The sequence below is a fragment of the Somniosus microcephalus genome, chromosome 5, assembly GCF_052327205.1.
Source record: "Somniosus microcephalus isolate GS21.2 chromosome 5, FLI_Smic_1.0, whole genome shotgun sequence".
In the NCBI taxonomy this organism is placed as follows: Eukaryota; Metazoa; Chordata; class Chondrichthyes; order Squaliformes; family Somniosidae; genus Somniosus; species Somniosus microcephalus.
The window spans coordinates 263,074,249-263,086,481 of record NC_140991.1 but is presented as its reverse complement, the minus strand read 5'-3'; the positions used below and the strand labels follow the sequence as shown (position 1 = coordinate 263,086,481).

The 12,233-nt window shown below is 48.1% G+C and overlaps 1 protein-coding gene across 6 annotated transcripts in view; it reads left to right on the top strand.

Annotated features, from left to right (window-relative positions):
- The window catches only part of kif13a (kinesin family member 13A), a 346,616-nt gene that overhangs the window by 295,899 nt on the left and 38,484 nt on the right, over nt 1–12,233 (top strand). For all 6 annotated transcript variants that reach the window (XR_015078504.1, XR_015078505.1, XM_085988906.1 and 3 more), the window contains 2 exons: nt 10,112–10,288; nt 11,662–11,754. Coding sequence is in view for 4 of the 6 variants with exons in the window: in XM_085988906.1 (XP_085845032.1) it covers nt 10,112–10,288; nt 11,662–11,754 (270 nt within the window). In the remaining 2 variants the exon portion in view is untranslated. The remainder of the gene's footprint in view (nt 1–10,111; nt 10,289–11,661; nt 11,755–12,233) is intronic.

Genomic DNA, 12,233 nt, shown 5'->3' with positions numbered 1-12,233 from the left:
GATCTTGGGCTTCATAAATAGAGGTATTGAGTACAAAAGTAGAGAAGTTATGCTGAACCTTTATAAAGCGCTGGTTAGGCCACAACTGGAGTATTGCGTCCAGTTCTGGTCACCACACTTTAGGAAGGATGTGAAGGCCCTTGAGAGGGTGCAGAGGAGATTTACCAGAATAGTTCCGGAGATGGGGGATCTTAGCTACAAGGACAGGTTGGAGAAGCTGGATTTGTTTTCATTAGAGCAAAGGAGGTTGAGGGGTGATTTGATAGAGGTGTACAAGATTATGACAGGTTTGGATCGGCTAGACGGGGAAAGGCTGTTCCCACTAGTTGATGGTACAAGGACTAGGGGACACAGATTCAAGGTTTTGGGCAAGAGATACAGTGGGGACGTGAGGAAAAACTTTTTTACGCAGCGAGTGGTGATGACCTGGAATTCTCTGTCAACGGAAGTGGTGGAAGCGAAGACACTCGGGCCTAGAAATTCAGTTGTTTGCGCCAGCCGCTAGTGCCTTAGGAGGAGGAGAAGTGGGGTGCTAAGCGGCTAGCGCCCGGGCGCAGCGCGATCTGCGCCTCTCACGAACTTCAGTTAAGATTTAGCGGCGGCGCGCAGATCCTGACGTCATTTCATGGTGCAACGCCCTTTGTGCGCCCCAAACCGGAAATTCAGTGGTGCCGGCCTTTTGTGCGCCTGGCGCCCCTAGCGACTGGTAGAGGGGAACGGTTCCCAGTCGCTGCGGGGCGCGGGAGGCGCTAATTAAAGGGGACTCCTCCTGCAGTATAAATGGCAGCCATTTTGCACCACTCCTCCTTTGTGAGAGACGGATCTTTGGAGAGAGACAAAGGTAGAGAGCTTTCTGGTTTGGCTCAACACTCGCACAGGTACTTGTGGCTTCAGGCCACAGCTTTGCACTTGTCTTTAACTTCAGAGTCATAGCATTGATTGGAAACATATAATGGGGGCTGCAATGGGTGGAAACGTTGGGCTTCTCCATTGCATTCAAAGGGCTCAGAAACGCCGTGAGAGAGTGCCAGTCATGGCCAGACGGAGAAGGGGCAACAGGCGTCAGCAAAGGAGGCCTTACCCACCCAGGGTATACCGCCAGCAGTTCTCATATCTGAACATGTCTGAGGAGCAGTGTGTTCGGAGGCTGCGATTCAGAAGGGCGGTGGTCACTGAGATCTGCCATCTGCTTTGCGGAGATCTGCAGCCACAACTGAGGAGCAGGACGTCTCTGTCGGTGGCAGTGAAGGTGACGGTGGCTCTCAACTTCTATGCCACCGGCTCCTTCCAATCCGCTACTGGGGACATTTCCAACATCTCCCAGTTTGCGGTACATTGCTGCATCCACCAGGTGACCAATGCCCTTTTCCGAAGGAGACATCAGTTCATCTCCTTCCCCATGACTGTTGACAAGCAGCAACAGCGTGCAATGGGCTTTGCAGCATTAGCGGGCTTCCCCATGGTGCAGGGCGCCATTGACTGCACGCATGTGGCTTTGCGGGCACCTCTAGAGAATGCCGAGGATTACCGCAACCGGAAGGGCTACCATTCGCTCAACGTGCAGTTGGTGTGTGACCACAGGCAGCTCATCCTAGCTGTCAATGCCCGCTTTCCAGGCAGCAGCCACGATGCCTTCATCCTGCGCCAGACTTCTGTGGCAGACATGTTCGAGGCCCAGCCTCACCCACGAGGATGGCTTCTTGGGGACAAAGGCTATCCTTTGTGCACCTGGCTGATGACCCTGCTCCGTGCGCCCAGCACCCCTGCTGAAGAGGGATACAATGACAGCCATCAAGCAACCAGGAACATCACTAAGCAAACAATCGGCGTGCTGAAGCAACGGTTCCGCTGTTTGGATCGTTCCGGGGGAGCCCTACAGTACTCGCCTGAGCGAGTCTCCCATTTCGTTGTAGTGTGCTGCATGCTGCACAACCTGGCTATCCTCAGGACTCAGCCACTGCCAGCAGACATTGGAGGACCACCAGAGGAGGATGAGGAGGAGGAGCACCAAGACGGGAGGGAGGCACAAAGTGCAAGGGCCGTCCGTCAGCGGATTATTGCAACTCGGTTCCAGGCCCCCTCTCAGGGACTGGCTTGTGCCAATGAAAGAACATGAATGGAGCCGCTCCGCAAACCCTCAGCCGGTCAAGGCAACAAATAGTTCAAAGTGCAAAGATGGACAAGCTGAATAAAGAAATTTTTTATTTTACAAACTCTGTGCCCTTCTCGCATGACAAACAAATTCTGAGAAACCCCCCAAAAAACAGTCAGACACATAAGTGGCTCTCACAACATGGAGAAAATGAAAAAAACAGTTAAACAAAAATGACCATGATCCTCGGCCTTCATATAAAAAATAAACGCAACATTCTCGGCCTTCATATATCAAAAAAACATTTTGCCACACCTTCTACTTTTTCGCCTGCGAGGGTGATCCACCTCGCTTCCGCGAGTGGCCCCTTCCCGCCCTGCAGCTCCTCCTGAATGGGACCGCAGTGGCTGCAACAAGGCTGGGGGAAGGCTGCTGAGGGTCAGATGGTGAGACGGCAGATGCCCTTGGGGGACGGCCTGGACCAGCTCTGGGCCTGGAGGGCCCGGCTGCTGACTGCTCCAACTCTGCTTGGGCGGCAGCAGTCTGTCCTACGGGTGGTGGCAGCTGCAGTGGAGGAGTGACAGTGTTGGCTGCAGGAATGCTGCCAACCTGACAGAGCACAGGCACTCCCTGGTCGGCTGATACACTGGCACTCGCACGGGCCAGCACTGAAGCATGCACAGCAATCTGCTGAAGCACAGACTGCTGGGCTGCTGCGGCGCGGTGAGGGCTGCGGCGATGCCTGGCTGATCCAGCGAGGGTGGCAGCAGTTAGTGCCCGTGTGGCCCTGATCTGTGTCTGCATCAGATCAGCCAATGAATGCACAGCACGACTGAGCACTTGGCTGGAAGCCGCCTGTGATGCCGCGAAGTCCTGCAGACACCTGGCCTGTGCTGCCCCGAATTCCTGAACACTCCTTGCCAGTGACTCTCTGGAGTCCGGCATCCTTGCCACTGCAGCCATGAGCTCAGTGTGCCTGCGCTCAGCCTGGGCGCCCATTTCACCAAGGAGCCGCACCTCCTCTGCGCTCACCGTAGCAGGACTGGAGGCCGCAATCGCCCTCCGGGGAGAAGGCCACCGAGCTTCCCCACCCCTCCCGCGTTGCTGCAGCCCGCGGGGCCCCGGAGCTTCACCCTCATCAGACCCTTCCCCCCTGCTCCCCTCCAGGGAAGATGTGTCCCCATCATGGCCATGGGCTGCCTCGGCTGAGGGTGACACTGATGGGCCGGCTTCCTCTTCCTCCTCCTCGAAATCTGAATCAGACACAGTGCCAGCTTGAGGGCCCGCCTCCTCACCTGGCGAATCAGCATCTGAAAGCAGGGAGGCACAACAGTTGCTTTAGAGTGAGGACAGGGCAGCAACGAGGGAGGCATGAGTGCTGCTATGCACTGCATTAGTTCGAGAGTGGCTGGTGTGAGGCACAAGTGGAAAGAGAGAGGTCAAAAAGGTGATGATCTTACCATTGCTGTCCAGAACGGGGACGGCATCTCCACTGGCGACGGGGCCAATCAGCCGGCCTCCCATAATCCGCTCCACTCACTGCTCCAGGTCGATGAGCTCTTTCAGGTCAGGACGGCCTCCCCCGGTCCGTCGCTGCTGCCTGCAATTGTGGGCCAGCTTGCCCTGCAAGAGCGAGGTTGGCCTCTAAGTACACTGTCAAGCCTTGATTTTGCCTGCACTGCCTCCCATGGTGGAATAGCCCTGAGAGTGTAAAGCCCTGATCTTGCCTGCACTGCCTCCTATGGTGGAATAGCCCTGACAGTGTGTAAAGTGCTGAATGTGCAAGTGATTTTCATGAGAGTCCCATAGCTGTTGGATGAGGGCTGGGCATTGGGGCTTTCAGGTACCTTTGGCCATAAGGTGAGGTGCACATGCAGGGATGAAGAGGATACTGGAAAGGGTACTCACACTGACAACCCGAGTGAGGTCGTTGAACTTTTTTCTGCATTGCACTGGAGTCCTGGCAACCATGCTGTCGGAGGTCACCCTGTTTGCCACCTCCCTCCAGGCTTTTCGATACTCGCTGGGCAGCGGCCTCCTGCCACTATCAGGGAAGAGGACAGGTCGCCTGCGCTCCACTGCGCCAACCAGTAGCTTCAGGGCACCCTCGCTGAAGCGCTGCACTTGCTCCTTAGCCTTCTCCATAGTCCTGGGCGTTGAAGTGTTGAAGCAGCTATGTTCAGGCCTTGATTCAGGGCTGCAGTGTGCAGGGCGTGGCAGCAAAACAAATCGAGTCTCCCCCTTTAAGAGCTGACCGGCGCCAGCGTGTCTGCCTTCAAGCAGCAACTCGCCGCACCTGCGCTGCGCCCGCCTTCGGTGTTTGCGCCCCGGATCGCCGGCTTAGCGCCTAATGATAGTCGTGCATCGCCTGCTTTAGCGCAGCAGCAACCTCTTGGGGCGATGCAACTGAATATCGGCGAAGGTGGCGCTAAGTTGCGCCGGGCGCAAAAGTTAGCGAACGCCATGCTGTAGCGCCCCAAACGTGGCTATACTGAATTTCTAGGCCTCAATGTTTTCAAAGGGTGACTGGATGGGCACTTGCGAACATATGGATATCATTTTCCATATTAATACCTCTCTCTTGCCTTGTCTCTACTCTTTGATTTACCACATCTTCCCAATTTGATCCCTTGCCCCCACTATTTAGTTTAAAGTACTCTCTACCGCCCTAGTTATACGGCTCGCCAGAACACTGGTCCCAGCACGGTTCAGGTGAAGACCGTCCCAATGATACAGATCCCACTTTCCCCAGTACTGGTGCCAGTGCCCCAGGAATCAAAACCCATTTCTCCCACACTAATCTTTGAGCCACGCATTCATCTCTCTAATTTTATTTACCCTATGCCAATTTGCTTGTGGCTCAGGTAATAATGCAGACATGATTACCCTTGAGGTTCTGCTTTTTAATTTAGCCCCTAGCTGCTTATACTCTCTCAGCAGAACCTCTTTCCTAGTTCTACCTATGTCGTTGGTACCTATGTGGACCATGACCATTGCTCCTCCCCCTCCCACTGCAAGTTACTCTCCAGCCCAGAGCAGATGTCCCGAACCCTGGGCAACACAGCCCTCTGGACTCTTGCCCTTGGCCGCAGAGAACTGTATCTATCCCCCTGACTATGCTGTCCCCTATTACCACTACATTCCTATTAACTCGCCCCGCTTGAATGGCTTCCTGTACCACGGTGCCATGGTCAGTTTGCTCATCCACCCTGCAGCCACCGCTTTCATCCATACAGGCCGCAAGAACCTCAAACCTGTTGGAGAATTGCAAAGGCTGAGGCTCCTCCACCTCCTGGGTCCCCATACCTGCCTCACTCACAGTCACATCCTCCTGTCCCTGACCACTGACCAAATCAGAAGACCCTATCCTAACAGGTGTGACTGACTCCTGGAATAAAGTGTCCAGGTAACTTTCCCCCTCCCTGATGCATCGCAGTGTCCGCAGCGCGGCCTCCAGCTCATCAACTCTGAGCCAAAGCTCCTCAAGCCGCAGACGTGTTCGTCCTGGATCACACTGGCGCCCAGGAGCTCCCACATCCTGCAGTCGCAACACATCACCTGCCCTGCCATCTTTATTGTGTCTTAATTTATTTATTCACCCAATAAGATTTATTACTGCTAGTAAACTTTACTAATACTAAGGAAACCTTACAATTACTAATAAATTTCCTGGGCTTTAAAAGATAAGATACGTGAGCAAAATACCAATAACTTACCCTTTTCCCTGTGATGTCACCTTTTATTTTTCTCCAACTGCGGTTGGGGGGTTTCACAGAGCCGAACTCCCGCTGGTTCTCTGTCCCCTCTCGTGCAGCTTTTTAACTCCTGTTCTCCTGGAGGCTAACAAAGATAGAAAAAGAAGAAAGGAGCCCTCCCCCCCTCCCCCCTTCCCCGCTCCCCCCCCCCCCCCCGTGCCGTTATGACTCCATGATTACCCATGTTAGGCTAACTGGTCTCTAGTTACCTGGTTTATCCCTTTCTCCCTGTTTGAACAGAGGTGCTATAATGCCAAAAACTGCAGTGTGACACAACTTGCATATCAAAGGGTGCTCCGTGACGTCATTCAGCAGTCCAGGATGCATGCCATCAGGGCTTGGTGCCTTTTCCACTTTTGAGTTCCACCAGTTTTTTTCAGTGCTACTACCTCATCCAAATAATTATCTAATTGATCTGCCTCCTCCACTTGTAGCCTTTCATCCCACTACCATACTCACACCACAAACTGAAGCAAAATACTTCCGTATCTCTGCCATTCTTTCATCCTCCATAAGATTTCTTTTTACATCTCCAATCATCCCCAACCTTTCTATAACATTTCTTTTACTTTTTAAATCATTTTCCTATTTCCTGCCCATGTCTCTTCATACCTCTTTCTGTGCTCCCTCTATATATCTCCTACATTCACCTTTTGTATTATTAGCCCTAGATTTGTCATATGCTTCTTTTTGTAAGTCTCATTATAATTTTAATTTCTCTGTGCAGGCAAGGGACTCCAGTTTTTGCTGCATCACATTTACTACTTATCTAGTCTGTATTCTAATTATTTCCTGTTTATTCATTTTTTTTGTCATCACTTATCCCTCCTATGCACTGTGTATTGTTTGACAATTTAATTAGTAATGCAGTGTAGAAAAATCAGTGCAGAGAATACTGCAAGGTGTTCACTTATTAAATTGTGTGCTATGGCTAAACTTAAATTTGTCCATTTCAACAACAACAACTTTCATTTATATAGCACCTTTAACGTAGTAAAACATCCCAAGGTGCTTCATACGAGCATTATCAGACAAAATTTGACATCAAGCCACATAAGGAGATATTAGGACAGGTGACCAAAAGGTTGAACAAAGAGGTAGATTTTAAGGAGGAGAGAGAGGTGGAGTGGCTTAGGGAGAGAATACCAGAGATTAGGGTCTTGGCAGCTGTAGGCATGGCTGCCAATAGTGGAGTGATAAAAATCAGATTTGTGCAAGAGGCCAGAACTGGAGGAGTGCAGAGATCTTGGAGATTTGTAGGACTGGAGGAGGTTACAGAGAAGTGGAGGGGCGAAGCCATGGAGGGATTTGAAAACAAGGATGAGAATTTTAAAATCGAGGCACTGTGGGACCAGTTTTACAAATTTATTAAGAGTTTTTTGAGGGTGTAACTAACAGGGTAGACAAAGGGGATGTAGTAAATTTGGATTTCCAAAAGGCATTTGATAAGGTGCCACATAAAAGGTTGTTATGCAAGATAAGGGCTCATGGGGTTCGGGGTAATATATTAGCATATAGATAGAGGATTGGTTAATGGACATAAAATAGAGAGTAGGGATAAACGGGCCATTTTCAGGTTGGCAGGCTGTAACTAGTGGGGTGCCACAGGGATCAGTGCTTGGGTCTCAGCTATTTACAATCTATATTAATGACTTTGATGAAGGGACCGAGTGTAATATTTCCAAGTTTGCTGATGATACAAAGCTAGGTGGGAAAGTAAGCTGTGAGGTGGACACAAAGAGCCTGCAAAGGGATATAGACAGGTTAAGTGAGTGGGCAATAAGGTGGCAAATGGAGTATAATGTGGGGAAATGTGAGGTTATTCACTTTGGTAGAAAGAATAGAAAAACAATATTTTTTTAAATAGTGAGAAACTATTAAATGTTGGTGTTCAGAGGGATTTAGGTGTCCTCATACAGGAAGCACAGAGAGTTAGCATGCAGGTACAGCAAGCAATTAGGAAGGCAAATGGAATGTTGGCCTTTATTACTCGGGGGTTGGAGTGCAAGAGTAAGGAAGTCTTGCTACAACTGTACAGGGCTTTGGTGAGACCACACCTGGAGTACTGTGCACAGTTTTCGTCTCCTTATCGAAGGAAAGATATACTTGCCTTAGAGGGGGTGCAACGAAGATTCACCAGATTGATTGCTGGGATGAGAGGGTTGTCCTATGAGGAAAGATTGAGTAGAATGGGCCTATACTCTGGTGTTTAGAAGATTGATAAGTGATATCATTGAAACATATAAGATTATGAGGGGGATTCACAGGGTAACTGCTGAGAGGTTGTTTCCCCTGGCTGAAGAGTCTAGAACTAGGGGACATAGTTTTAAATGGCTGACCCCTTATCGTGATACTATGAGGAGGAATTTCTTCACTCAGAGGGTTGTGAATCTTTGGAATTCTCTACTCCAAAGGGCTGTGGATGCTGAGTCATTGAGTATATTCAAGATAGATAGATTTTTGGACTCTAGGGGAATCAAGGGATATGGGGATCGGGCGCGAAAGTGGAGTTGAAGTCGAAGATCAGCCATGATCTTGTTGAATGGTGGTGCAGGCTCGGGGGGCCGTATGGCCTGCTCCTGCTTCTCATGTTCTTATGAGCCAATCTCTAATAAGCATCTCTATCTTCAGAAGAGATTGCCTATTTCTTAATGTGGCATATTCCCTCATTGTTTAGCTTTTCTCATATTAATTTCTGTCTTCTGTCTCTGCCTCCCTTTATTTCGATAAGCTAACGTATTATTTCCCACTCTCTCTAACATAAATCAGCAGATTTAGCAAGAGAGTAAAATTACCTCCACTGCATGAGTTGATTGGTATTTTCCCTGATCACTAGTTGATTTATGAGCGTGTTATGCCAAGCAGAATGATACTGCAGAACTACAGCAAGCCTTGTTTAATGAGCTGACACCAGCAGGCTGCAGCTGGTCGACCTCCGACATTTATTCCACAGAGTAACAGGAGAGCTCATTTAAAATGCCATACGTAGCAGCGGGTCATTTGCCAGGGGATTTGCCCTGCGAGTTATTTGCTTGATGTTGCCGCAGAGTGCCTGAAATGGGAAAATTTTCCAGCACTAATGTGCCTTGCCCTAATGGGTACTGGGAGAAAAAAAAAAACTTTGTTTGAAAGGGAAATTTCTTTGGGGGGTGTAATTTTGTGGGTCAATAGAGCGCAGCTTTCTTGGACAGGGTATTTTGGGAAATCGTAGGCACGCAGACTGGATAGGAGAATCACAGGCTGCGCACTCTCCACTTCCCGAGATGCGATCCCAGTGAGCACCACCATCTGGTGGGAGTGCCAGTATCTCACCCCTTTGATCTGTAATGACTGATATTTATGGTAATTTAAGAACTTTGTGCTTTGGATCCACAGTAGAGTTAAAGCTGCGGTTCCTTTGATATCAAAGAGTCTGAAGATCCTGATCTTTAATATCTTGCACAACAAATTCTAGTTCAGTTGCTAAAATTATTTGAAACTATTTATTTTGCTGCTGTATAACAATGATTGGTATTATCGATGAAACCACTTCTGGCAGTACCATTAAAATGGAAAGTTCTAAAGGAGAAGGTTGTGAACTGAGGGAAGGAGGAATACTTTTCAGTATAAAGGACATCAGGTCATTTAATTAAAAAGTCAGATCTCTAAGTGGCTCATGAGGTGTTCATTCTCCTAATGGGTTATGGCGTGTTTTTAATTTAATTTGTCTTTAGCCTCCTATCTCCACAAACAGCTGGGAGCTGCTACGATGATGATCAATGGTGGGACCCATCAGCAAGCACCTCCATTGCACATTATTGCAGATCAGCATTTTGGCCAGCCTGAGTGCTGATCAGGAAGTGGCTGAGCCGGGAAAAATCAATAGCAGCGCAGTGTTACTGTGCCCTCAGCTGATGCAGATTATTTTTGCACCTGTGTCGACGAACTCCAGGACTTTTATTGGAGCTGGCGGGATGGGTCTCAAAACTAATATCGGTGAAGTAGCTGCAACCAATGATTGTTAAAACCAAAGCTATGATTCCCAAACAATTTCCCGAGGGGAAAAGGAAAACAAATACCTTTTCACAGACTTTTTTTTAAAGAAAATATGCTATTCATTTAGGGGAGTACTTTACAGTGGACCTCTACACTTTGTTTTTTTCTCGCAGTAGTTATTGAAGTAAATGCATACGATACATATATTAAGCTGCAGATGTACCAGTCGCTTTAACACACAAACTAAGAATCTGCTAAAAGCTGGTAATTTTTCTCCTTGGATTTTTAGATCTCGGCTGTTGCCTCCTGGGACTCGTCAGTCCATGATTCCATATACTTAAACAAAGTTACATCCCAGAATGAGCGCGTCTATTTGATTGTAAAGTCTACAGTGCAGCTCAGCCATCCAGCTGCTGTGGAGTTGGTGTTACGCAAGCGTATCGCTGTCAATGTTTACAATAAGCAGGTAGGAAGTTGTTGATATGCATTAAAAAAATCTAATACTTCCACCGAAGTGGAGCATCACTGTGCAGCATTGCCTACGATAACTTCCCTTCCTACCAATAGACTGTAAGAAGGAATTCAGCTGGTGCCCCACCACCTTGGCCTGCAACAGAGCCCACAGTGTTCCACCTGAAATATCAGGTTTCCCTGTTGTTAACATTATCTACATAGCTGTGGGATAGATATTCATGACCCTTTGCCTCAGTAAATAGCTACAGTCAACACTGTGGAACCATAGGGATTAACATCTACCTACCCTGAGCAGACAATGGAATATCAGCTGGCACATTTTAGGTTGCATTCACACTGTAACTGCTGTATTGGTCGAAAGTGGTTTGGCTTCAAGCCAATGCTGCAGTTCTAGTGTAAGTGCAGCCTGAATCCAAAGTTAGGGTCTGTTTGACACTAGAGTGGAGAATAATGAGACTCCCGGGAGGGCTTATGCCCTCTTCACAAGCTTAGTATCAGTGTGAAGCCAAGACCACTTCACACTGAACCTCACATTATGTGAATTTTTAAATATTAGTTCTTGGGATGTGGGTGTCGCTGGCCATCCCTAGTTGCCTTGAGAAGGTAGTGGTGGGCCTTCTCTCTGCAGCACTGCAGCTCTTGTAATGATGGTATTAGGTAGGAATCCCAGGATATTGACCCAGTGACTATAAAGGAAAGGCCAAATGTCCCAATCAGGACGGTATCACACTTGGAGGTGATGTTCCTGTGATAATGCTGCTCTTGTCTTTCTCTGTGGTGGAGGTTGCAGGGGAGGGAGATACTGTTGAAGTAGCTTTGCTGAGTTGCTGCAGTGTAAGATTTGTTTAGATTGTACACCGTGTAGCCACAGTGGTGGCGGCTATTGAGCCCAGTGGTACGGACACCAATCCAGTAAACCACTGTGTCCTGGATAGTGCCGAGCTTCACACATACAGGCGAGTGGCGAGTATTCCATCACACTCCTGATTTGAGGGGGTCAAGAGATGAGACACTCATTGCAGATTACCCAGCCTCTATCCTACTTATGTTGCCACTGTGGGAACTTGGCTGGTCCAGTTCTTTGAATGAGCCCGGTATGGGTTATTTTTAAAAAAAAAGTATTTTTAACCAAGCGCATGGGCATTTGTAACAAAAATTGTTGATGGTTTCAAAAAAATTCATCAGGCATGCATGAAATCGACCAAGAGAAGCCAGCAGTGTGAATGGTAAATAGAGAGTTAATAAAAGCTACAATTTTTTGTATTTTTACACTGCTTGTTAAATTTTCGTTACTGGAAAAGCAACTGATTTGTTGATTGATTAAATGATTAATTCAAAATACTTCCCTGACAACTTACTTTGCAGAGTTTTACACAGAGTCTGAAACGAAGAATGTCCTACAAACACATTCTTCATTCCTGTGGTGTTACCTATGAAATAGTATCCAACATACCCAAGGTAAATCCATGTATAACTCTTTGGGAGAGCTCTGACAATGAGTGAATGAACAAAAACGCTAATTGGGGAGAGTAACAGTAAAAAGTAGGCTATTGAATACGAAATACTGAAATTGTGGAAACTAGGAGGTGTGATGGGTTAAAATATTATGTATTTTTTTCCTGGAACCTGCCTTTGAATCCCACCACACTAAAGATGTACTCTTTGTCCACTGGGTTTACAGGTCCTGTTTTGAATAAATTCAGGCAGACATACCCAATGCATGTGAATCCCTAGCACAAAATTGCCTACAGTTTAGCAGAGGTCAGCACTAAATTGGCACTGTCAATGAGGAGGTAAGGATGCTTGATCTGTGAACAGGGGTGGAGAGGGAGATGAGACGGCATCTCCTGGGTGCTGTTTGATCTGCTATTCTGAGCGTTAAGGTAGTTCAAGAAGATTTATTCTGCATCCAGGTTATGCAGAACCTCACCTGGAGG